The sequence below is a fragment of the Heteronotia binoei genome, chromosome 12, assembly GCF_032191835.1.
Source record: "Heteronotia binoei isolate CCM8104 ecotype False Entrance Well chromosome 12, APGP_CSIRO_Hbin_v1, whole genome shotgun sequence".
Classification (NCBI taxonomy): domain Eukaryota; kingdom Metazoa; phylum Chordata; class Lepidosauria; order Squamata; family Gekkonidae; genus Heteronotia; species Heteronotia binoei.
Window position 1 is genome coordinate 55,284,946 of NC_083234.1, and position 25,772 is coordinate 55,310,717.

Genomic DNA, 25,772 nt, shown 5'->3' on the forward strand with positions numbered 1-25,772 from the left:
GTATTTTCAAAATGCAGAACACTAGCAAAGAGCTGCACTCTTATGAACAGTGAATAAGGCTCTGTCTTAATAGGCCATCACTCATCTTCAGATTATAGGCCTTTTATCTGGGAAGGGGAAGATATTTTGGAGGTTGGGGGAATATCACACCCAATGTATTTCTCTCTTTTGCAATAAATATGGTTTATCTTCCTTAAAGCCAGGTGGAATTATGTACCTGTAGAAGGGGGAGGGCTTTGAGAAAGGAGGTGCTAGCCCTTCAACTTGCCCTTAGTTCCAACACCCAGGTAAAGTTGCACTTTCTGTTTCCTCCCCTACTTTCTAAAGATGCACGAAACAAGGTCTTGGGATGCAATATGTAGATCTGTTTATTAATAGCATGAGGAGACTTCTGTCCCAAGACTGGACAAAGGTCAAAGCCACATGGCACAAGAAAGAACTTCTTCCAGATTACTGCTGGCATCTTCTTGTGGCTAAGCAGCAGGCATCTACAAAACAAGAAGGGTGGTAGGTGAATTCATTAATCTATTGTATAGCAACCTGGGCCAGCGGTCCATCTATCCCACTATTGCCTCCTCTCTGACTGGCAGCAGCACTCCAGGGTCTGAGGGAGGAAAAGGTCTCTCCCAACACTTCCTACAGGAGATCTTTCATTGAAGATCCTGAGAACTGATACAGTGATGTATAATTAATTATGGAGAAGTTAATGAAGCCAGGGAATGGTGCAAAGATAAAGACAAGGAATTTGGAAATGTTTCAGGTTATATTTATTGAGTGTCCAGATTTTAGACATATTTGGGGGGTTATAAAATAGTTATTAGCCCAATAGCTGTTATATTTGTTGGGTGTATATAGTTACATTTTTATTATAAATATTAATGTTGTGGTGGTAGGAGGGAATTATATTGATTTTGATTGATATGAAATTGGTCATAGGATAAGTTATGCATTAGATTGTGTGTAATTGCCAGATATATAGCTGGCAACCCCAGGGAGGACTGGGGAGCAAGGACTACAGAAATCAGCATTGCATAAAGCTGCAACATCACTTCTGGTCTTGTACCTGAAAGTGACGTCACTGCATTATGCAACACCAATTTCCCCTTTATTTTGCCCCCGCTCTTTCTGCATGCAGAAGCTGGTGCCATAACAGGCAGCCTGGCACCTCTAAGAACCATGGTCTTAAAAAGTTAGGACAGAGTTTCTCTAACACTAATCAATAATTGAAAACTCACCTCCTCTGCCTCATTTTCACAGGCCACTATGGAAACAAAATGAAAGGAAGTGTATGATTATTGTACCTCAAAGTTATTATCAAATGCAATTTATTATCAGATGCAAAGACAAACCTGCAGTTCTTTTTTTTATAACACACATGGAACGAACAAGCTTCCTGAGCCCCCACCCAGCAGGCTGTATCTGGGTAAGTCACTGAGCAATGCAGGACAGACACCTGTTCATGCTCAAAGATGAAACAATCTTTAAACCAGGTTATTCAGAAGGAGACCCAAGTTGCCTCAATAAACATTACCCATCCTAGCTTCTAATTCAAGCCCATCCCACTGTTATGTACTGGAGGCATTTGGTATGTAGCAAAATGTGAAAGAACCATTCAGTAGCACAGAGAAATTTCTACAGTAGCTGTTTGTAAGCAAAATCCAAGCCAGATTGGTGTAATTTTTAATGGCATTTATTGTAGCGGCAGAGATACATATGTGATGTATTAAATAATATATTCAGGAGCAGCTATCTCAGTCCTGAATCAGTATTTTAAAAGGTAAAGCTAGTCCCCTGTGCAAGCACCAGTCGTTTCTGACTCTGGGGTGACGTTGCTTTCACAACGTTTTCACAGCAGCCTTTTTACAGGGTGGTTTGCCACTGCCTTCCCCAGTAATCTACACTTTCCCCCCAGCAAGCTGGGTACTCATTTTACCGACCTCAGAAGGATGGAAGGCTGAGTCAACCTCGAGCCAGCTACCTGAACCTAGCTTCCACTGGATCAAACTCAAGTCATGAGCAGAGCTTAGGACTGCAGTACTGCAGTTTTACCACTCTGCGCCACAGGGCTCTTCAGAATCAGTATTTAGAGCTGAACAAAGTTCAAGTCCAATGGCACCTTTAAGACCAACGAAGTTTTATTTAAGATATAAGCTTTTGTGTACATGCACCCTTCTTCAGATACTTCAGATTCTTCACTACCTAGAGCTGTGATCCCTGATTTGTGTGATTGTGTGAGAGGAGAAATGCAAGTTGACCTTCATGATTTCTTTCCCTACAAAGATCTAGCCCCATCTCCATCTCTTAGCTCTTACTTCCTTTGGGAAAGATGATTTTCTCTTTTGTGTACCCTTCGTTCTCAGCGATTTTTGAAAACTTCTCCTGATGCTCTGGACTCGGTTCAGGTTCCTTGGCTGAACAAACAAACAAACAGAAATCAGATTTCATCCATCCAAGATTTCATGTCTTTCACCAGCAGAGAACAGGCTTCTGCACCAACAAGTAGTGCCAAGTCCACAACTAGGGTTACCAGCTTCCAAGTGGTTTAACCCAAACAGAAAAAATCACCACAAACAACAACAAAAGGAGGGAGGGATGTAATAATTTCTTATTTATAACAATCAATTTTATATGTTCATTTTGTAATTGTAACTTTATTGTAAACTGTAGCCAATTCTTAAATATAATAACAAATCCTCATAGGCAATCTTTCAAAAGTCCAATCTGTAACTCATTCAAGGGAATAAAGTGCTAATATTGAGTCTCCCGATGTCCAGTCTCTGCCCCACTTAAGGGGAATTAAGGTGCTTGTGCGGTTCTCATAATAAAGTGTTTGTGTTGTATGAAAAGTCTCTTGTCTTCAGTATTTGTCAATTTCACAGATGCTTCCAGGTGCATGCGCACACACACACACTCATGTACAGACATGCACACACATAAAAATACAAAAAATCAATAATAGTTTAAAACATTTTTCAGTTCAAACAAAAAATAAAATAGCAAACCCCAAATCTCCTCCCCCCTACCTTGTGCCTATCCTTTGGACTCCCCTCCCTCTTACAGCCTGCCAGCACCTCCCTTATTTTACCTTAGGCATATTTCTGTTTACTCGGACTGGGCTACACTTGCAGCAGGTTCCCAGGATTAATTAAGGTTCTTTAACCCTAAGAAATTCACACTATAACAAAAGAATGGCCAGCCAACAGGCAGCATTGAGGGGGAGAAGCTGATCTCAAGAACCTGAACAACAGGGGACACCAATTTTGCCGCTTTTACTACTGAAGTTCACTTACTGGGCAAGAGTCCATGGGTTAAAAGGACCAGTATGAGTTCCCAACGCTCAAATTAAAAAGTAGCAGGCTCCCCACATTCAGATGCATCTCTACAATTGACTCAAAAAAGATAGATACCCGGCTAACAAAGACTGCCTGGCCAGAAGTCTGGCCTGGTAACATAATTCACAACACTCAATCAGAGCCACAGCTAAAAGGTTCACTTTAAAAATAATTCTGAGCACCCATGTGCAAAGCTACAATCTTAATAGTTCAGTTCACAGGAAGCAGCGACACTTTGAATTAAAACAGTGTTGTTTTGGGGTACTTGGCCTGCTGCCTGCTCTGAAAGTTCCCTGCAGTTTGAACAGTAAAAGATTTCTTGAGTTGTGTGTGAGGATTGCAGCATTAATGATTGGTAGCAAAATGCAGGTATTGGAACAGTGAAAGATATTTGATGTGAATGTATTCAAGGGTTCATTTTGAACATTGGTAACAAGTCCCATCTCGAAAAAGCATTGGGGAAATGGACTATGGGTTGACGAGTTCATTGGTGATTGCTACAGAACATCCTTGCCTGATTCCCTTGGACTATTATCAAAAGAAGACTTTGGATGTTAAACAACATTACAGAGGTCTTCAATCATATATGGCATATATACAAATGTTTATTCTAGTTGCATAAGAGAATATGAGCATTCATGATTGTAATAATTAAGTAATATTTGCATATAATAGTTATAAGTAATATTGTATAAGGAAAGGAATGGTCCCCTGTGCAAGCACCAGTCGTTTCTGACTCTGGGGTGACGTTGCTTTCACAACGTTTTCACGGCAGACTTTTTATGGGGTGGTTTGCCATTGCCTTCCCCAGTCATCAACACTTCCCCCCCAGCAAGCTGGGTACTCATTTTACCAACCTTGGAAGGATGGAAGGCTGAGTCAACCTTGGGCTGGTTACCTGAATCCAGCTTCCACCGGAATCAAGCTCAGGTCATGAGCAGAGAGTTCAGACCACAGTACTACAGTACTGTTGCTTTACCACTCTGCACCACGGGGCCGCTAATATTGTATAAGGTGATATATAAAGACTTAGTTGTATGCTTTTCAGGTATTTTGAGGTTTATGATTTAGTGAAAAGTGATTTTGGCTTTTTATGTTTGACTTCTGTATCACAGTCCCTCCCAGGTTTGGCTTGTACCACCTGAAGGCTGGCAACCCTAGCAAAGGGGCTGATGCCAACAATAAATAATCTCTTGAAGTGGTTGCTAATGGTGTAGGGTCAAGTGAGTACAGCTTCAGAAATCTTTGTCTTCATTGCGGCCCTGTGACATTGTGATCCTTCAGTGGAATGGGATGTAAAAGGAAATCCCCTAGAAACTGGAAACAGGTTCTCTTTTTTTCCTCAAGATACAAGGCAGGCAGTAGCAACCCCTTGAATACTTACTTTGCATCATCAGACTTTCTGAGGTCTTCTCATTGCGTTTTATCTGCACATGAGCTATAATATATGTTTTACAATCCGTAGACACAACTTCCATCTTTTTTGTAAAATTCCGGTCTGGAATGGGAGAGAAAAAGAGGGAGTCACCAATAAGAGACATCTCTTTCCCTAAAAGCAGGCTGGCACTGAAAGCAAAATGTAGTACCACTTTTATATTCATTTTTCTTATTTTCCCATCCCATCTCAAAGGTTTGTGGAACTTTAGCTCATGTATCAACCCAAATATAAAACAATTATACAAAACACCAATGCATCAAAATAAGTGTCCATTTTTGGCCCTTAGCAATTAACCAAATGAGAAAGCGCTAAGATTCAGGTGAATTGCCAATAGAAATGGGTCCCACAAATTATTTAACTTGCTTGTCAGATTTGAAAGGTTCATAGTCAACCCAGAATTGTGTCATAGATACCTAAAATACCTCAAGGCTGCAAGATCATCTATATAATAATACCCTTAGCAGACTGGTCACAAATCAGATACTCTCCCATTGGCTGAGCTGCCTGTTGCTGCTTTGAGAGAAGAAAAAGAAAGCCAGGCTTTTGGGTTGAGAACAGCAATGGTTTCCATTCTGATTGGCATCCTCTCCTCCTCTCCAGGCTGCTTTGTTCCTTTTCCCTTCTACCTACAAGGTGGCTGCAGTCTGGAATAGGAAACTGTGAAATTTTGCTGACTCATTTAGACTTGCTGAATTAGTACTGCTTATGCATTTTATTTTGTGGTTTCTAAAGTTTTTATTAAATGATGTACATTACCCAGAGCCCTGCAGTAGCAGGGATTGGGCAATCCATAAATTTGATTATGATGATGATGACGATAACAACGGCTCTGGCTCAAAAAAAAAAGGTCTCTGGTCAGGCTTGCAGGGCTGAGCCATGCTGCGGCATGGCTTCCTGGGGCCTGACTCGCAGGGCTGGGCCGTACTGCAGAGTGGCTTCCAGAGGCCTGGCTCATGGGCTAAGCTCATGGGGCCAAACCGCACTGCTGGGCTTATTCTAGAAAAAAAGCCTTGATGATGGTGATGAAGAAGAAGAGGAGGAGAGTAACAGAGCAGCTTACAATCTCCTTCTCTTCCTCTCCTCACAACAGACACCCTGAGCGGGGGGGGGGGGGGAGAGTTCTGTGACTGACTCAAGGTCACCCAGCTGGCTGCTTGTGGAGGGGTGGGGAATCAAACCTCATTCTCCAGATTACAGTCCACCACTCTTAACCACTATACTAAACTGGAGGATGAGAGAAAGGCTGCATGAAGAGATAGTCAAAGATATATGCTAGAACTAGGGGTGAATTCTTACATGCAAGCAACACGATGCTCTAAAGTTATGCAGATAATTCCCTGACTCTCCATTTCAGCTTCTCAAAATATTGTTCAGGGAAGTTTAGAGCCCCTGCTCAACCCCCATCCCCACCCCTTCCCAAGCTGAAAGGGCTCCCTCTGATCTTTACATTTTCTGCCGCTGCTGTGTCACTACAGGGTGCATGGATTTGGGGAACCCCAGCTACAACTTGCCATGAAATATAAGGTCTAGGAAGGCAAAGGTGGGAAAGAAGGTAGGTAGATGGATAATGGCTGCACATTTAAAAGGGAAGGGGAAAGGATCGGCTACAGCTCGTGACTGGGTAGCTGGGTGGCCGTGGGTTTGGGAAGAAGTGTGAACTCCAGAACTTACCAGCCAAGAAGTTAATTGCTAATGTATAGGCGTAAAAATTAAAGTACAAAATGATCACACTCATGAAATATGCACTGTTTATTTCTGAAATGAGAATTGTGTTGGGATTTGCTGTGATTCTTAACCAAAGTATTAGAACTATCTTTAAAAGGTAAAGGTAGTCCCTGTGTTTTTTGATAGAATTCTTCCCCCCCCCCCGCCCCCCAAAAAGGAGAGGAAGTTCCCACTTGGCTTCTATTTTTTTTTAACTGTACATGATTACAAATTAATACATGTGAGCCCAAAACCAGTTTATATGGTCAGAAGAAGTCAAATGGTTAAAAAAGAAAAACTTCAGTCATACAGACCAGATGTGTGGGAGTATGTTCCATCAGCCAATTTCTCAAACACTATTTCAATCTTTTTGCATCCATGTCCACCTTTCCTGTGGTGACTGAAGACAAAGATCAAGTCAGCCAAAGAGGAGCCATGCTCAGAGTTATCCTGTATCTTAGAAAATAATCATGTAAAATGACATCTTCAGCATGATCACAGTCATGGCTTAATGTCCGGAATGAAAGTTGACAAGAAGAGATTCAGAGCAGCCTTGGAATCATAGCTGTAATCAAAAGTACTACCACATATTCTAGATGAAATGTATCTAGAAGAAAAAGAGTCTCAGTGTGGCTTACAATCTCCTTCCCTTCCTCTCCCCACAAGACACCTTTTGTTGTAGGTGGAGATGAGAATGCTCTGAGAGAACTGCTCATGAGAGAACCTGTGACTGACCCAAGGTCACCCAGCTTGTTTCATATGGAGGAATGAGGAATCAAACTTGGTTCTCCAGATTAGAGTCTGCACTCTTAACCACTACACCAAACTGACTCCCCATTCTCTACTTACTGTCCATGTGTACTCAGACTTGTCTATACAAACATGAGGCTTAAGCTATGTGATCCCAGCACCAAAACTTGCCAGTTGACCACTAAAATGCATTAGGGGAACTGAAATTAAGCTAAGTTTGGTGTAGAGCCAGTTTGGTGTAGTGGTTAAGTGTGCGGACTCTTATGTGGGAGAACCGGGTTTGATTCCCCACTCCTCCACTTGCACCTGCTGGCATGGCCTTGGGTCAGCCATAGCTCTGGCAGAGGTTGTCTTTGAAAGGGCAGCTGCTGTGAGAGCCCTCTCCAGCCCCACCCACCTCACAGGGTGTCTGTTGTGGGGGAGGAAGGTAAAGGAGATTGTGATCCACTCTGAGACTCTTTGGAGTGGAGGGCAGGATATAAATACAATATCTTCTTCTTCTTCTTCTAAATCAAATCTTATTTTAAAAAAATCAGATTGGGTTTTCATAAACAAAGTATTTTACAGGATAACCAAATATGCATTCTATTCACTTTGAATGGCTACATAGCACACAAGGGACTACACCAACACTTTTTAAAATAGTTACACACATCATCATCACCAGAAAAAATTGAGAAGTGTTCCCATTTTGAAATGTCACATCTGAAATCCAGAATGGCAGAAAAATTTCTTGTACAAGTTTACATATCAATGCTGGATCCTGGAACCAGGCATTCACACCAAACTCTAATATGCAAAAGAAAAAAAGCATTGGTCATGCAAAAAACTTACTTAGGGAAATTAGCGTTGATCTGTAGTTTACCATCCTCATTGACAGACACATTATTAGTCAATATCTTAATCTTGTCCTTGTGCTTCAACATGTGCTCACAGTTGCTTGCTACTGCAGTCACGTACCATTTTCCTGTCCACTGAAGAAGTACAACCATGTCAGCAAGCAAGGCTGGTCTTTGCAGAAAGCCTAGCAAAAGCTGTTATACTAAGTTAAAAAAAAATTCTTGGAACATGGAGATCCATTGGAAATAGGAATGGAGTCCTGTCTGGCATTTGGACTTCACTTGGGCTTCTTATCTTAGCTGAGTTATGGGCAGTCAGGAATGCAGAGTGTTGGGAAATTAACACCAGAATGAGTCTTGGGTTGAGGAGGACATGCCAAGGAAACCTAGCAAGGGCCTGAGACAGAGTTGACACTTGTAGGAAGAAGACCTGGGGACAAGGTTTACCAACCTCAAGGTAGAGCATGGCGTTCTCCTGGAACAGATCTGATCTCTGGACCACAGAAATCAGGGCCTCTGTGGGAAACAGCAGTTTCGGAGGGAGGAGTCTGTGGCTGCAGATCCCCACTGTGTTCCTTCCTCCATAAACACTCTGCTCTCTCAGGCACTGCCTCCAACTCTCTTTCCCAAGCCAACGTTGACAACCCTGCTTGTGCTTTATACATGCGGTTTGGGATTTTTTTCACCCCAGAAAGAATGTCTTCCCAAATATCAGATCACCAGTTTGCACAAGAGAAATAAACCATAGAATAACAGAGATGATAACTTTAACTCAGATTCCACTGTAATGAAAATAGAAACCCTTCAGCATGAATGTCAACTGCATTAAAGATTCACCAAGATGGGACTGGTGCGTAACAACAATCAAATCAGGTGAAGCAGTGGCTTCCTTGGTCTCATTCAAGGTTTCTTACCTGGTTGAGGTCTTCAGAACATTCAGATTCAGCACTGACGGTGCAGAGGAGAGCAAGCCCCAATCCAACCAGCCACACATTCATCTTCAGTGTTACTTTTATTTCTTCTCGGCAACAGAAAAATGTGAGATACCAAAAGGAGGCTGACTTAGGTGCTCTGAGGTCTCCCTTTTTATAGCTCTCTGAAGAGCATCCCCATCCTTTGAAACTGCATCACACCCTCCATCATCTTTTATCCCCTACATAGCCACGTACACAGCTTTGGAGATCACAGGTTATTGTTGGCATGGTCATGATTCCTGCAAAGGTCATTTGATGAGGGACATCATACAACACCAAAGGCCATTGTGTTCTCCAAATATAGGGGCATTTATGCTGGCTCAGACCCCAGTGGGCATTTGGCAGAGAACTTCTGAGTCCTCTTATCAAAAATAAGAGGAGGAAGAAGAGGAGGAGATTGCATTTGCACCCTGCCCTTCACCTGAAGTCTCAGAGCGGCTTACAATCTCCTGGTGTGACCTTGAGTCAGCTTGTGGAGAACTGGGTTTGATTCCCTACTCCTCCACATGCACCTTCTTTTGTGACCCTGAGTCAGTCACAGGGTAGACAAAAATGGTGTAAAACTGGTGTAAAAAATGGGTGGGGGGAAGATACAGTAAAATACATGGTAAGCCTTGTCTGCTGTTTTCAGTAGTGTATTTTTCACTCTGCCTTTCTGATAAACATGGCAAGAACCAAGAAGAGCAAGTCATAGGAGCTGAAGACACAAGGCTAGAATTATGCCATGTAAGCAGAGATAACAGGCCAGGATTTATTGCTAATCTTAGAGGTACTGAGGTCTGTAATGAAAAACTGGGCTTTTAGTTGCACAGATTAGGGAACCAACATCAATCTGAAAACAGGGACGTGGGTTTGTTTCACAGCCTACACTATCCTAGCCTTTCTTAGGATCATTCCTCCATGTACTGACCATTTTCCAGCACTCCCCTTGTCTAGGAAATGGGTTATCAGTTTCCAAGGAGGACTTGGGTCCCATACCTGTTGTGAATAGAGATGAGTAGAATGATCCTGGAAAATGAATGGTGAAACCAGATTCTCTGGTGAGTGTTGAATGAACTTCAGTCTTCCCATCCTGGAATCTGTTTTGGTTTCTATGAGTACAGTTGGAAGACACATGGTACAACCACCTTGCTGCAATCTATCAATCCAGAAAAGACTGAGATGCTGTTGCTCAATAACAAAGGTCTCTGAGGACTGAGGAGACAGCCTGTCCTATAAGGGAATTCCACTTGCCCTGAAAAAGCATGTGTGTCATTTGTGTGCTCTCATGGATCCTGCACTTGTTACCAAGGAACCATGATTTTCAGTAACTCTCTGTGATGGACTGTTAAGCAGTCTGTGTGAATGACAGTTGAGACACTTACTGTGATTGGCTAACTGCCTTCATGGTAACCAATGTTATCAAGTTAAAGGAGGCAGGGAGAGAGAAATCTCTTCAGTTCAGTCCCAGTTTTGTTCCAGTGGAGATCAGTCTGAGAAGTCTTGAGTCTGCAGACTGGTGGATTGATTAAAGCTGTCTGTGAGAGTTTATTTGTGAGAAGAGGCTAACAATTGCTCTTTCTAAGACTCTCAAAGCTGTGGCACAGAGTGTCACAAGGCAGAGGGAGGTTGAAAAATCTGCTGAGGAGTTCTGTCACAACCAAAGAGCAGACTCCTGGTTATAACAAAGATCATAACACGCACACTGTGAGAGAGATAAAAGATTCTTGTGTCTGTGAGAAATCCCAGAAGTCAGACAGAGATCCTAGCAGTGAAAGGGTACTTGGCACAAATGTATGAGGTTTCAGTGTGAAGGGCCCTCTAGGGTGTCATAGTCCAGGGTATAGCTCTTCAGACAAGAGGATACCTTATTTGCTAAGGGAAAAGGTCTGTGGTAGGAAGTACTCACACAAGTTCAGTCAGTTCTCTCAGGGAGTGAGATAGTGTGTGGAGGTATTTAAAAGCCAAAACCATCTTGAACAAACATCTGTATTTATGAGTATTGTCCAGCTGAGAGAAACACTGTGTTTTTATATATTAATAACAGCCTGAAAATATAAGGAGTGATCTTGATTTGATTTTCTGCCTGCCAACTGTTTTTAATATACAAACCTCTGACATTATTTCCTCCCTTCCCAGCCTTTATGTATATAATAAAACCTATTCTTGGTTTTGAATTTAAATGGCTATCTGTGCCATCATTATTTCTGACAAGGTTAATGTTGGTTCTCCTGAAGTATTGGGTAAAGGTGTGACAGAATTAAAAGTGGTCCCCTTTGCCTGCTGACCCTGGCACTCTCACACCCTCACACTTGACTTTGGACTCTAATGTACTGTCCATGGGCTGGCACCTATGCCAGACCAGCTTCTAGGCACTTGGTCCTCCTAGACTGTCTTGGTGCTGAGTCTCAATGGACTGTTACATTGTAGACAAAGTTCTCCACAGAAACATAAGGACCTCGGACCATGCTTCACCTCCAGCTGCCCAGCCATCCTGTTGCAGAGGACCTGGAACTGTGTGTTGTGGCAGCGGCGGATCCCAGGACTGAGGCTACATCTGGTTGCTTTTTCCTTCTGCTTACTTTTCCCCCCTACCACCAGTGAAGGCACCAGAGCTGACTCAGAGCACATGTGTGTGAGTGCTCTTCCTTTGCTCCTGAATGCTCTCTGGCTCTTCTTTCTTCCTGCTGTGGCCCCTCTGGATCTCCTGCCCAGGACAAGGAGCCCTCTAGGCTATGCTCCAGAGATATCGGGGTTGGGGAGTAGTATACCCAGCTTCCCAAGCTCCTGGGTGGGGTGGGGTAGGAGTTTTCCACATCAGGGGTCTGATGGCCCCTCTCTGTGAAGGTTGGAAGTGGGGTGTGTGCCGTGGGGCTGGGCTTGTTGTCTCTAAAATGGAGATGCTCCACTGCCTTGGATGGATTCCATTGCATCCCCCCTCCCTCTCCTCACTGTGGGAGTTCCAGAATCCCCTTACCCTTCTCTATAGCAGGGACTGGAAAAGAGACGCACAGACATAGGGGTTTTTCTCCCCAGCAGCTCCAGGAAAGAGAGTTTTTTTTTAAAAAGCTTGTAGAAAAAAAATCATCCCTCTGCTTAAAAATAGAGAAATTAACCCCCCCCCCTTTTTTTTTTTTTGCTCTGACAGTGAGTCTTCTGCACTTGGGATGGCTTTAAAAGCAAGCCTGTATCTGTCAGCAAAAAGCCAACTTCAGCTAGGAAGCAGGGGCCTGTGTGAAAAAGAAAAAAAACGTTCACTCCCTCCACCCTCCTCTGCTCTAGGCTGCTGAGCAAGGGCCTGGAGAGAAAGCAATGATTTCCCTTCCCCCTCTGTTGGGAATTTAGAGGCTTGGTTTGGTAACAGTGCAAAATAAATGCCTCTTCCAGCTCCAAAGGAAGCATTTTAAACATAGGCAAAGATCTCTAGGACTGAAAATTGCAACTACTTCCATCGAACCAGATATTGTTGCATTAGTTTCTCAAAAACAATGTCAAATATCTCACTAGTTTTATGTTGCCCTCTTTTCTTTTACTTTTATAATTTAAAATATCAAAAAATTAATAAAGTTTTATTACCTAGATATGTACATTTTCTATATCAGTGATTGCAAACTTGGGACTTGCTCAATGATTTTTAAAAACCCTCCAAATGGGGCAACGCATAATTAGGATTATTATGTCAGGGCTTTTCTGCTTATCTGTCATGGCGGATAGCATGAAAATTATGCACTGACCTTTTTTTAGCTCATCAGCTATCATTGTTGCTAGTGCATCTTATGTGTGGCCCAAGACAATTCTTCTTCCAATGTGGCCCAAAAGACTGGACACAGCGCCTTAGCACTCAAGGGGCTGGAGGGAGGGGGGCCTCCTTGCATTTTTTACGGGCCCCCTCACACAGCCTCTTCAGTAATTTTCCTTTCGGTGTGTGCTTTCAATGCAGACTTTGTTGGTCTTAAAGGTGCCAAAGCATAGTGATGTTCTGTTTCTGCCTGTGTGATTGTCCTGGGGCAACTTGGTTTTTGAGCAACAGGCACAAGAACTGCTCTTTGAAGAAAGACCCAGTACACATTCCCTAGAAGGAGAGAATCCCTTGAATGTAGGGGCATATGATATATCAGGGATGGCCAACAAGAGCCACATGCAATAAACATCATATGTTTGAGAGCCACAAGACTTGAATATCAGATATTTGAGAGCCACAGGGAGTGAGGGAGAGAAGGGAGGAAGGAAGGCAAATAGATTGGGGGAGGAGGGGAGAAAGAAAGCAACTTTAAATGCATTCTCCAAGCTGCCAGCTTTGTGGATTTGGGGAAGTGTTTTAAAAAGAGAAATGCTTTCTCCCTGTTGGCCAGTTGGGCAGTGTGGGCTTTGAAACCGACACAATATGTGTGAAAGAGCCATATGTGGCTCCCGAGCCACACTTTGGCCACCTCTGTGATATATGGCGGTCCAGACCTTACTTTGGAGTTGACTACTACTGTAATAAAATATAACAAATCTGAAATAAGTGTGCAATAAACCACTTTTATTTGTAACAATAACAACCCTGAAACATTTTTATGCAATAAACGACTTGTATTTATTATTTATTGGTTATTTATAAGTATAAGCATGGTGTGACAGCTCCACACAGTCATATAATAGCAGGCCTCACTTGAGTCCCCTGAGCAAAAACTTGCTAGCTATGGGGCTGATTGGACACCCCTTTTTTATACCTTTTCCACATTTGAATGGGAACAAAACAACTCTTTCCTTTTAACTTAAATTGTAGCTATTGGGTTTTCATTGCACTCTACACATGTTCAGGGACTGCTCAGCAAAGGTATCCTTGTAAATGAAGGCGAAAACATCATGAAGAAAAATTCAGAGCCCAGCCATTTAAGAATGCTGAAGCAAGCAGTAACAGAAATAGCCATGCATTCACTTTTAGTATCTATTAGTACCAACTTACGTAGTTGCTGATTTAGGGAAAGAATGTTTTTAACCCATACCCAACTTAGCGAAGAGGTTAAAATAAACTTTTCAGCAGTATTAACACTTTGCTAGCAAATATTTACACAAGAAAAACAGTTTTGTGTGAGACAAACAAATTAGTAAGATTCTCAAAAGGTTTTAAGGGAAAGTCTTAAGGGTCTTGAAAGAGGAAGTGAACAGCATTGTCCGACTGGTTGTTATTTTGTGTAGTACTGAGTTGTTAATAATTGGACAAGTTGTTTTTTTCTGTAGTGATGTAATTTTGCTTATGTAAGATGTAAGTCTGCTTTGTTCAGGTGTCAGCATCTTGAACTTGTATAGGGACAAAGTAGGAGTCCAGGAGCACCTTTAAGACCAACAATGTTTTATTCAGAACATAAGCTTTCATATGCATGCATACTTCAACAGATAATGGAATGGGATACAATGAGCAGAGCTACATATAGCTGGTGGGCAGTCGTTAAGAATGCAAAGTGGTACAAATTTAGACTCCAGTGGCAAAACAGGGAACTTAACAAATTGAAAGAACATTTGGTCTGGATAGCTCTGCTGTTCTACTGCTCCAGACCAACCTGGATTTGTGTAGGGACAGATGCTTTCCTTGATCATCAGCAATCGAATAAAGTCATATGTTTTTAAGAAAGAATTTACTGTGATTTGCCTCCTTTGAACCCTGTAGTGAACCCTCAATTTTTCTGTCATGAGAAAGTGAGGATTTATCTTAGTCTGTGCCCCCCCCCCTCCCTTGCTGCTGATATGCCTTGCCTGTTTAAGTACAAAGGCTTGGGTTAAACTTGGGGGAACGAAAGGTTGTTTCATGCCTAACCTGCATTTAAAGGCTCAGCACAGCTGGTGGCAGGATCCTCTCCTCCCCTTTGCCCTTACCCTTCAAGTGAGGGGGGCGCACACAGATGACCCACCACAAACAGGCAAACAAGAAAAATACTTTTTAAAACTGTTTATTCAGTAGAAAGAGACAAAGTCCTTCATATGGGTAAGACAGAGCCCTCATCAACAAAAGAGGAAAATAATGAAAGGATTGGGGGGGAAAGGAGATACTGAGATGTGAGGAGAAGCAGCCATGATTGATGAGCTGCTGAAATTTCTGTGAGGGGGACAGAACAGACTTTGGTTGCTGGCAGGTCAGATCCTCTTCAGCCACTGCCAAAACAAATAACGAGGGTTGGTGTGTTAGGCCAAAATCACAGAACTGAGAATTTGACAGAAGGTCATCTTGCCCTGTGGCCTTCAGACTTTCCAGACCTCACACACTTCTAAGCCACAGGGAGCTACAGAGGCTCACTAAGCTACCAGGATGTGTCAGTAGAGTCAGGTGACAGGATGAGAAGAAGCCAGACTCTCTGCTCCTGTCTGACCTATAAAGGAATCCTCTCCACCAATAACCTTACTGTCTTGCTGCTCTTCTTAGTATGGGTGCAGAGAAAGGCTGGGCTGTGGCTTTCTTGCAGCCCATCCAAGCTGGTCAGGCAGTCTACACACCTGTCATGATCCCCTCTGACCAGCTCTGAGTTAGGGAAATAACTGGAGATTTCGGGGGTGGAACCAGAGGAGGGTGGGAGTTTGGGGAAGGGAGGAACTTCAGTGGGATGTAATGTCATAGTGTCCACCTTCCAAAGAAGCCATTTTCTCCAGGTGAACTGACCTCTGTCACCTGGAGATCAGTAGTAATAGCAGGAGATTTCCAAGCAGTACTTGGAAGTTGACATTCCTAGATCCAGTATCCCTGCAAAGGCAATTTGACTGCAGAGAGCAGAAAACACCCATGGGTTGAAGACCATTGATCCAGACCACCCTTCTTCTGCAGGAACACTATCTGCTGCCTTCCACACAGCTCAGCCTATATAAGTTACGGAAGGGACATTCGGGAACCAGAGTTTAGCAACTACTGGGGAAGACAACATTGCACCTCTTGAACAAAACTCTGGAAGGACAAAAGATGTTTTAGAACACTAGTTTTCCAGGAAATTTCTTGTAGACTTCAACCCACATCACGCCTATGCAGATAAAGACACCAGAGGCTGATGAACACTTTCTCAACACTTCCCCCACCAGGAAGATAAAAACTTCCAGGCCTTTATAAAAGCTTAACCAGGTTTCCACAGCAGCTGGTTACAGTCGGAACTGCTAAGAAACACAAACTCAAATGGCAAACCTTAACTATCACTAACAGGCATGCAATAAAAGGGACAGACCATCAAGATCACGTTTATCTATGCCTAAGACCCTCCTCCACCTCCTCTCTTTTAGCATGTGAAGGTCCAGCCTCTGATAGTCTAAATCAATATAGGAACCACTTGAACATTACTGCATCATGATAAAGATTTATATAGATGCTCCTCTAGCAAAAACAAAAACAAAAACAAACAAAAAAAAAACCAAAAACACCCAGCTCATGAGATAGAGTGCACTCTGAATGGTAACAAATTCCACTCACCTGAGAGCCTTGACACATTTATCTGCAATTGAAAGAAAGATTTATGAGCCAAAGCAGCAAAAGGCACACAGTAGTAAAGGCCTTGTAGCAGGCAAACAATCTGCCTCCTCTAAGGGCAATAAGCATTTCCTGAGTCTTGACAACTCAGTCTGTCCTGGAGGCAGGCAACAAAAGACTGGCAGCAGATTAAACCAAGTCCACTTTCCCCTATCGTTTACTGAAACTTCCCAGGCCCTGCTGGGATCAGCCACCAGATTAGCTATTGATAAATATGCAACACCTCCTGGGATCAGCCAGAATCCTGCCCTATTTCTTTAGATTCGCATCACACTCCATATTTGTTGTTTTCTACCCTGCCTTAAATGTAAAATCTGGCAAAGGCCAACATTAAATTGCCAGCAGAGAGCATCTTGTATCCCCCAAAGATTTTCACTCAGCCCCTCCCCAAAACTCTACACAATAATGTCGTTTTAGCTCACTGCTGCAAAAAAAGAGAAAGAAAGAAAGAAATGAATATATCTAGGAAGACAATTCCATATACTTGGAACCACCACTGAAAAGGCCTTGTTCCTCCTTCTGACAAAAAGGGGAAATGAAAGAGACTTTCCAGTTATGAACATGATACAGATTTTATAGTGAAGAAGAAAATCCTAAACCAAATGTTGATGCCCTTGGCCAGGCAGACAGGTAGGGTTGCCAGTTCAATTCAGGAGGTGGAGTCAGGAGCAAGGATGTGACAAAAATGATTGAACTCCAAAGGGGGTTCTGGCCATCACATTTAAAGGTACCTTGCACCTTTTAAATGCCTTCCCTCCACTTGGAAATAATGAAGGATAGGGGCACCTTCTTTTGGGACTCCTACAATTGGACCCCCTGGTCCAATCTTTTTGAAACTTTGAGGTGTTTTGAGGAAGGGCACCAGATGGTATGCTGAAAATTTAGTGCCTCTGCCTCAAAAAAACAGCCCCCCCCAAAGGACCCCAGATATCCACAGAGGATCTCAGGCATGTCCAGATCAAAGCTCATCACATCCCTGCTGATCTCCCTCCCTAAACTCTGCTCTCCCCACGCATCGTTGCCAAATCTCCAGGAATTTCCCAAGCTGAAATTGAAAACCCTATGAAACCTGCAGGCTCAATCATCGTGGCCTATTACTAAAGTAACTGCAGGAGTGTTTCATTCAGGAGTGTTTCATTCCCTGTGCTCTATAGAAATATTACTTACTCATTTTCAGCTTGTTTGTGGGTCAACCCCCAGGGAACCATGGGAGTGACACAGAGGCAGGCAATGGCCAACCACCTCTGAGATGTCTCTTTCCTTAAAAACAAGTCTAGCTCGCCACCTAGTGGTGCATAACACTAAAAGAGCTAGAAGTTCTGCCTGCCAGACAATCTTAGGTTCTCCTGGCTATTTTATACATAATGCTGTATGATAATTATTAATTATTATTGTGGGTCTAATTCTATTCCAAGTCCTTTGGATGATTGTGGCAAACTGGCTGGAACTGAAAATAGCCCGCCTGCTGACTCACAGTGCTGAAAAGCTTCCAGAAAGCAAGATGCAGAGTCCAGTGGAACACATCAGTACTCACCAGATTGGGGTAACATCGCCATCAAATCATCGGTGAGCCCCACATCATGACAATGTTTCTTGAATTTCTCCATCATCTCTGGACTTACAACAGGGTTTCTGGCTACACAAAAGAGATGAGCATTAGAGCCAATTCATGCACTTCTTTATTGACGCTGAGAAATGCAGAGCTTATGGTGGCTTTTTTCATTTCCATTTTTCATGAAAAAGAAAATTGATTAGGGATAGCGGTGGAATACTGGGTTGGGGGAGAGGAATGCTAACAGCATATTCACCCTAGAGACTCATCTGACAGATGGACTTCTTTTCCAGAGAACTGAAGGAGGTTTGGGAAAATATATGCCAGCAATGTGAACAATCATTGCACTTCCATCTATGATCAAACAATTTTGCCAGACTTCACAAATCGCTTGACCAGAGGCAGGGCTGGCACGCGGGAGTAGGTGACCTAGGCAATTGCTTAGGGTGCCAGCTCCCAACAGGGCACAAGGTGGGCGCCCCCTCCCCGCTCACGCCGTCCCTGAGCCTCCGACTGGATGCTGAGGGGTCGGAGGAACTCCCCTGGCCCCTCAGCGCCCAGAAACAATGGCGCTTTCAGGCTTCATTGTTCTCCTCAAAGAACACCAAAGCCTGAAAGCACTGCTCATTGTTTTTGGGTGCTGAAGGGGGGTGGGCCTGCATCAGGGTTCTGTCTCGAGGAGCAGAACCCCACGTGCTGACCCTGACCAGAGGCAGAAGAACAAAACTGCATATACTGTGGGGAATCAAGACTTCTTTTAGACCCTGTTCAATTTTCCAACAAGAAATCTTCTCTCCATCCTTCAAATGGTTTGCTAGACTTGCAGGTTTAGCAGTTATTCTTTTTCCACTGGGAACCGAGACACTGTGATCCTATCGAAGAACTCTCACTAAACTACAGTTCACAAGCTATTTGGAGGGGGGGCCATAACAACTCTCTGATCCATCTGGGCATACATACAGGCTCATCTGCGAACTTTGTTGATTACCATCTTACGAGTTATGTTATTAGATTTTAAATTAGATTATTGCAATGTATTTTAATAGTTTTTATTTGATTGCAACCCACCTTGAGCCCACTTGTGGGGAAGGACTGGATAGAAATGAAATGAACTTAAAAGGGTGTAACACTGAGAGAGATGTGCAGTATAGACCCATCTAGAATTTAAAGGTATGTATAAAGCCTCTGTCATCAGCTTACGGGCAAATACCCCAGGAAACAAACAATTGCTTCAGAGCAACAACAGAATTTTGCAAGGAGAAGAAATGCAAGAAAAGAATTTTGCATGGGAAAGAAATGCAAGAAGACATTCAATCCAATACAACTGCTGAGAGACAAAGCCATTCATACTGGACATCTGAATTCTCCCCTGGATTATGGAATTTTCTAAATCTCCTCTTGTTTCCAAAGTGGAACCAAGGTGTCAGGAGCCCTCCACTGTTCCCTTTTTTGTTTAAAGATCATACTGCAGACATGTTGTTTCGGTAGTGTTCCATTTCAGCATAGCCTCTCCCCCCACACACATAATGATAATGCAAAAAGAGCAACTTTGTGATTACATACACAGAGATTTTATGTAGATGGTAGAGAGCCAACTGGCATGGGGTCTGACTAGGATCTGGAAGACTCAGGTGTGAATCCAAATTCTGCCACTGACACTCCAGGTCACCAAGTGACCTTGGTCTAGTCATTGTTTTTCAGCCTAACTTACTTCACAAGGTTCTTGCTGTGAGGGCAAAATAGAAGAGGAGGAAGCGATGTTGTAAGCCACTCTGGGTACCCGCTGGGGAAAAGAAACAGCAAAGCTGTGGCCAACTGCAAAAGCAAGATTCAGCTATAGAATTAGCATTAGAATTTTTTCTAATTAAACCAGAATTAGGGAGGAGTGAAAGAGAGCATAGTATGCACACTAAGAAAGGAAAGGAACAGGAGAAGTCTGTCATTCACAAATTCACACACATCAAACGCCTGCAAATGAAGTAACACAAGCAAAGAGAAATAGTCCCAAGGTGGCCACACAGCTATATCTGTAGTCTGGTGCCAATATGGTTCAGGAGGTAAGATGGCTGTTCTTAGCTGCCTTGAGCCATTTTGCCTCCATCATCTCTTGTTCACAAAATCACTGGAGCACGTACTGTATATCTGAATGGTGGTGGTGCTGGGATCATCTTCAGTCTCCTTAAAGGTGTACAGGAAAGCATAGTTGTCATAGTCTGTATCCATCACACGCAGATCTCTCTTGGTCATATCATCTGCATGAAAAAACAGAAAGGAATCACTTTGCTCTGAAGTCCTCCTTAAAACCCACATTTGAGCAAAACCTACTCTGCATGTGCTCAGAGGAACACAATCCAAGATGGTGATTGATTTTTTAAAAAACAAACAAACATTTGGCCACTCTAGGGTTGCCAGGTCTGTGTTGGAAAATACCTGGAGACTTTGGGGGTAGATCCTGGAGAGGGTGGAGTTTGGGGAGGGGAGGTGCCTCAGCAGGGTACAATGCTAAGAGTCCACCCTTCAAAGCAGCCATTTTCCCCAGGGAAGCTGATCTCTGCCAGCTGGAGATCAGTTGTAAAAGCGGGAGATCTCCATGTCCCACCTGGAGGCTGGCAACCCTACCACTCTAGGTATGCCTCAGTCCTCCTATGTACCAGCATGGAAGAAGCGTCCAGACTGTTCTGTCTTCTTATAAACTCTGTCTACCTTCTTGCATTCCTCGGGGCTAGAAAACAAAAGAGAGTGACGACAGAAAGTCTGGATTAAGAAATAAAACCAGGTTGGAGCATTTGAAGTTATACCTTCTTCTGTATATACAAATATAAGAGTCTTCTTGGATCAAACCAATGGTCCATCTTGACAAGCCAGTATTGTGTTTCATATGTGGCCAACCTGCTGCCCCAAGGGCTAAAGAACTGGTCATGCTACAGGCCACTCTATGACACCATTCCATTGGATTTTTAAGTGGAAGATTCAAAGGAGGATGAGACTTTCCCTGCTAGGATGCATCCACAAGACCATTAGCCTTCTGGAGCAGACCAAAAATCCGCCTAATCTAGCATCCTTTTTCTTACAGTAGCCAAACAGATGCCTCTGAAGGCCCACAAGCAGAGATGCAAAGCTCAAAATCTCTCCCTGCTGTACCCATTTAGCCAGTTTAAACTAGCATTATTCTATTTTAGCTTAATTAATTGATAGGTCAATTAGCTAGAGAGAGGGAGACAATGATAATCAAAGAGAGCAAATGTTATGAAGGAGAAAAAGCAGGTTATCTCCAAGTTATCAAGTTGTCCTGCACAAGTGTGTATGTTCACATACAGAACAGAAACTGATTCCCCACTAGCCTTGTCCTGGTCTCATGCTCCTCTTCTCCGTGGGGCTTCCATCCAATTTTGCACAAGCTACCACAAGGCTGCGACTTGCTCCACCTCTTTCCCACAGCAAGCAAGATCCCCTGAAAACCAGTTTCTGTTTGTCACGGGAAAGAGGTGGAGCAAGTCACAGCCTCGCGGCAGTTGGTGTAAAATCGGATGGAAGCCCTATGGAGAAGAGGAGCATGGGACTGGTACAAGGCTAGTGGGGAATTGGTCAGAGTCTCACTTGACCAAAGAAAAAGTCCCTGTCTTCCTGCACCATGCCCAGGGACCAGCAGGATGACTTCAGGAAGCCTACAAAGCAGGGCATGAAGACAACAGACCAGCCCCTAATATTTGTTTCCAACATTTGTATTCAGAGGTAGACTGCCTCTGAAGAGGGAGGTTTGATCTAGCTATCATGGTGAGTGCTTATTGATAGGCTGTTCCATAAACATGAACAATCCTTTTTAAGAGGGGAACTAAACTGGTGGCCATCACTACAAATCTTGTTGATGTGAATGCATGGCACACTGTTTGAAGAAATGAATTTTATCTAGAGGCTCAGATTTCTCAGTCTCTCAACTCAAAATGTGACACAGACACTTCAAATCATTGTATATAGATAAGTTCAGGGCTTTTTTTTTTAAGAACATAAGAGAAGCTGTGTTGGATCAGGCCAATGGCCCATCTAGTCCAACACTCTGTGTCACACAGTGGCCGGAAAAAAAAAGTGCCATCAGGAGGTCCACCAGTGGGGCAAAGACACTAGAAGCTCTCCCACTGTGCCATTATGGTGGAATGTGGTGGAGTGGAGTTCTGGGACTTATTTGTAAAAACAAAATTCTTTAAAAATGTTTTAAAATTTCATGAGGGGTACCCATGTGTTTCTCCTTCTTTTCCCTCTTGAGAGTTCTGGATAAGTTATACATGGGTATTTCCAGGACTTTTTTGTAGAAAAGGCCCAGCAGGGACTCATTTGCATATTAAGCCATGCCCCTGCATGAACTCATTTGCATATTATGTCACACCCCCTGGTGCCAAGCCAGCCAAAACTGCATTCCTGTGTGTTCCTGCTAAAAAAAAAAAGACCTAGATGTATATATAAGAGACACTCTGTAAGGAACATGGTATGGGAATAGCATGCAGAATTACCCAAGGCCAGCAAACTACTTACAAAGGAAAACCAGTCAGGATCCTCATGTCTCCATTTGAGAGGGGTGTAACAATGGCAGCAGATGTATCCATTATGTCCCTCATAGCCTGGAATACAGGGCAGTTTGATGCCCCACCCATAACATGCCACAGCCCTGCAAACTGGAGAATTTTTTTTGTTGTTATTTTGAGGATACCTTTAAATGCATACACTTATACCCTCAACCATGGGCTTGCAGTGATAATTTCTGCACCCATTTAAATATGCTTTGCTTATGCCTTGAATGTAACATAAAAGCCTTGTTCATAGGGGGGGTGGAAAGTGCTGTCAATTCCCAGATGACTTATGTCAATCCTGTAGGGTTTTCAAGGCAAGAGATGTTAAGAGGTCGTTTGCCATTGCCTGCCTCCACATCATGACCTTGGTATTCCCTGGAGGTCCCCCATCCAAATATGAGCCAGGGCTGATGCTGCTTAGCTTCTAAGATCTAACAAGATTGGGCTAGCCAGACTGCAACCCAGTCTGCATAGGAAGGTAATAACGCCAGTCTGAGAATTGCAAACACAAGTGAAATGCTTTGAACGCTCATGGTTAGGTTTCCATTCTGCAGGTAGTGACTGGAGATCTCCTGAGATTACAGAAGATCTCCAGGCGACAGTAATCAATTCCCCTAGAGAAAAGAGCCACTTTGGATAATGTCAAATATACCCAACTGAAGTCCCTCCCCTCCACAGGCTCCACCCACTAAGTATCCAGAAATTTTGGAACCTGCAGCTGGAAACTCTACTCATGACATGTATTGTTACAATCTCCCTTTTGATCGTGGCAGAAGACACTGGAGGAAAGAATAGTGGACACCAGAAACAAGCAAAGATAAATGACCTTAGGGCCAATTCATTTGTGTGTGTGTATGCGCACATGTGCATACACATACAGAAAGCTGCCTTACTGTGAATCAGTCCATCAAGGTCAGTATTGTCTACTCAGACTGGCAGCTGCTCTCCAGGGTCTCAGGCTGAGATCTCCCACATCACCTACTGCCTGATCCTTTTAACTGGAGATGTGGAAGACTGAATCTGAGACCTTCTGCATATCAAGCAGATGTTCTAAGATTGAACCTGAGACTTTCTGCATGCCAAGCAGATGTTCTACTACTGAGCCACAGCTCCTCCCCTGAAATCCACACATTACAAAGTCCACGTGACCCTCTCCCCCTATGGACTTTTGACTGATGTGTTCTGGGAGGTGTACATGGGGCCAATTCAGATTGTGACTATGGTACCTGGGGAGAACAGACTTCAGTCTGCCCTGTTTCCCCATCCTGAAATGGCCTCTTCGCTACACATAAGTCCTCCACCCCCAACTGGGCAAATAGCAGTTCTCTGAGACCATTTCAAGTCAGGAAAACAATGCAGAGAGGAACATGGAATCTCCTCCCCATGTGCTGTGGTTCCAACCCAAAATGTGTTCTCAGGTCCTTGGGAACTGGAATTCTAGCATACATCTGATCCAAAGTTCTCATGACAGCCATGTGTCTACATGGACTTTCCAAACTGTGAATCTGTCCCAAGAGATGATGTAGTACACCTTAGTGTATCCCCATAACCAAAGGGTTCTAGCTTTCAAAAAGTTGAATTTTCCACACATCCCAAGAGGCATCCCCACTCAGTACCTTTTGGAGGTCAAAATCTGGTTGCAGAGCAACATCAGCCTGAGCACAGGCTGCCCAATGTAGGACCATCACAAGACTCAGCAGCATGATCTTCATTCTTGCGTTTTTCGTTCCTTGCTCACCAACCAACCAGCAGGACAAAGGATAAATCCAGTACCTTAGAGGCACCCAAATTTATATGTCTCAGCTCTGATATCTCAGAGGGCAAGACAGCCCACAACACCTCTCTGCCCTGCCCCACCACTTATGAAACACTTTGGGCAAGAGCGGATCTGAAATCTGGACTAACGGAGTCAGGTAACAGTATATTAACTGATAATTGCTTGGCCATACAAACTGGTGGGTTGGATGCAGTGCTGCAGCAAGAACTTTTTCTTGCCTTAAGAATTATTCCCACCACCACTTGTAGCATTTTACACACTAGGGATAGGGTGTTGTTTCCTCAAAGACTTTTCCCAGTTACGGTTGCAGTCTGAAAAATGGGGAGATACAAATACATTCACATTTCAGACACATGGCTGAAGATCTCCTGGAAATTAAAATTTATCTCCAGACCACATAGATGAGGTCCCTTGGAGGAAATAAAATAAAAATTTTGGAATGGAGACTATGGCATCACATCCCTGCTAAGTTCCCTCCTCTCCCCAAAAGTTGCCCTCCACAGGCACCCCCCCCCAAACTCCAGAAATTTCCCAAGCTGGAGTTGGCAACCCTATCAGCTGTGTTCCCTTTTGAGGGATTCTCCAATTGGACTGGAGCCCACCCAACCACCTGTAGTGCTTTGTGTGTGTGTATGCTTGTGAATGCCTGGAAGTCATGGTTGACTTCTGACCACCACTACTGGGGCTTGGACACTCAGAGAGGTGGCTTTCTAATGCCTGCTTCTGCATCCCAGCCATGGTATTACAAAAAGGTCTCCCATCAAAGTACTTGCAAAGCTTATCCCTGCTTAGCTTCTGAGATCTGATGAGATCAGGCTTGCCTGGGCTATCCAGGTTGGGGCCCAGCCACCTGTACTGCTTGTCAAGTTAGGCCGGCCCTGGCTAGACAAGATGTATGGATGAGCTTTGGCACATTGGTCCAAACAACCCTTCTTTATGTTGTAGCAGCAAAGATGACCCACCCAGAATAGTACAAAGTGTCCTTGCACACAGATGGGACAACACAATGTTAGAAATAGCCAGGCTGTACAAGGAGCCGCTATCCTCAACCCAGTGGGTGGAACCACCACCATCAGGAGATTGCAAAATAATCCTGCTGTTATCTCAATCCGTCTTTAAGCCTCTAAATCCATCTTTGAGGCCTTCCCCCTTTGTTAGCCAAGCCATCTCAAGAGAGGACTAACAGTCAAGGGGCACACAACCTTCTTTTCCTTGAGTCCACCAACTTTCCTCAAATCCAAGGGATTTTGTAAGAGACTTTTATTCCACGGGTGGCTGCTTAAGTCAAGGTTTCTGGAGAGCTGTGATCAGCATTACTTTAAATACACAACATGATAGAGAGAGGAAGGACTTAAACTTATTACTGTCACATAGCTTTT

The 25,772-nt window shown here is 43.5% G+C and overlaps 2 protein-coding genes across 2 annotated transcripts; both read right to left on the reverse strand.

Moving 5' to 3' along the window:
• Positions 1 to 350: 350 nt before the first annotated feature.
• On the reverse strand, positions 351 to 9,061 carry LOC132580642 (extracellular fatty acid-binding protein-like). Its single transcript, XM_060251616.1, has 7 exons — positions 8,978 to 9,061; positions 8,059 to 8,198; positions 6,789 to 6,874; positions 4,717 to 4,830; positions 2,313 to 2,411; positions 1,236 to 1,261; positions 351 to 488 (listed from the first exon to the last, which is right to left on the reverse strand). Exons 1-7 carry the CDS (start codon positions 9,059 to 9,061, stop codon positions 474 to 476), a joined length of 564 nt encoding a protein of 187 aa, XP_060107599.1. The 3' UTR covers positions 351 to 473.
• A 5,876-nt stretch (positions 9,062 to 14,937) lies between these two features.
• Positions 14,938 to 24,548, reverse strand: LOC132580349 (lipocalin-15-like). Its single transcript, XM_060251089.1, has 7 exons — positions 24,233 to 24,548; positions 22,582 to 22,721; positions 20,706 to 20,776; positions 20,190 to 20,306; positions 18,037 to 18,138; positions 16,446 to 16,467; positions 14,938 to 15,151 (listed from the first exon to the last, which is right to left on the reverse strand). Exons 1-7 carry the CDS (start codon positions 24,326 to 24,328, stop codon positions 15,145 to 15,147), a joined length of 555 nt encoding a protein of 184 aa, XP_060107072.1. The 5' UTR covers positions 24,329 to 24,548; the 3' UTR covers positions 14,938 to 15,144.
• Between the last annotated feature and the right edge of the window lie 1,224 nt (positions 24,549 to 25,772).

Coding starts and splice junctions, on each gene's coding strand:
- LOC132580642 (XM_060251616.1), bottom strand. CDS start 9,061: ATGAATGTGTGGCTGGTTGGATTGGGGCTTGCTCTCCTCTGCACCGTC. Junction 8,199..8,977: donor GTTCTGAAGACCTCAACCAG/GTAAGAAACCTT, acceptor GTACTTCTTCAG/TGGACAGGAAAATGGTACGT. Junction 4,831..6,788: donor AACATACTCCCACACATCTG/GTCTGTATGACT, acceptor CTCCCATTCCAG/ACCGGAATTTTACAAAAAAG.
- LOC132580349 (XM_060251089.1), bottom strand. CDS start 24,328: ATGAAGATCATGCTGCTGAGTCTTGTGATGGTCCTACATTGGGCAGCC. Junction 20,777..22,581: donor ATCCTGACTGGTTTTCCTTT/GTAAGTAGTTTG, acceptor TTTGTTTTCTAG/CCCCGAGGAATGCAAGAAGG. Junction 16,468..18,036: donor GGCGATGTTACCCCAATCTG/GTGAGTACTGAT, acceptor TTTCAATTGCAG/ATAAATGTGTCAAGGCTCTC.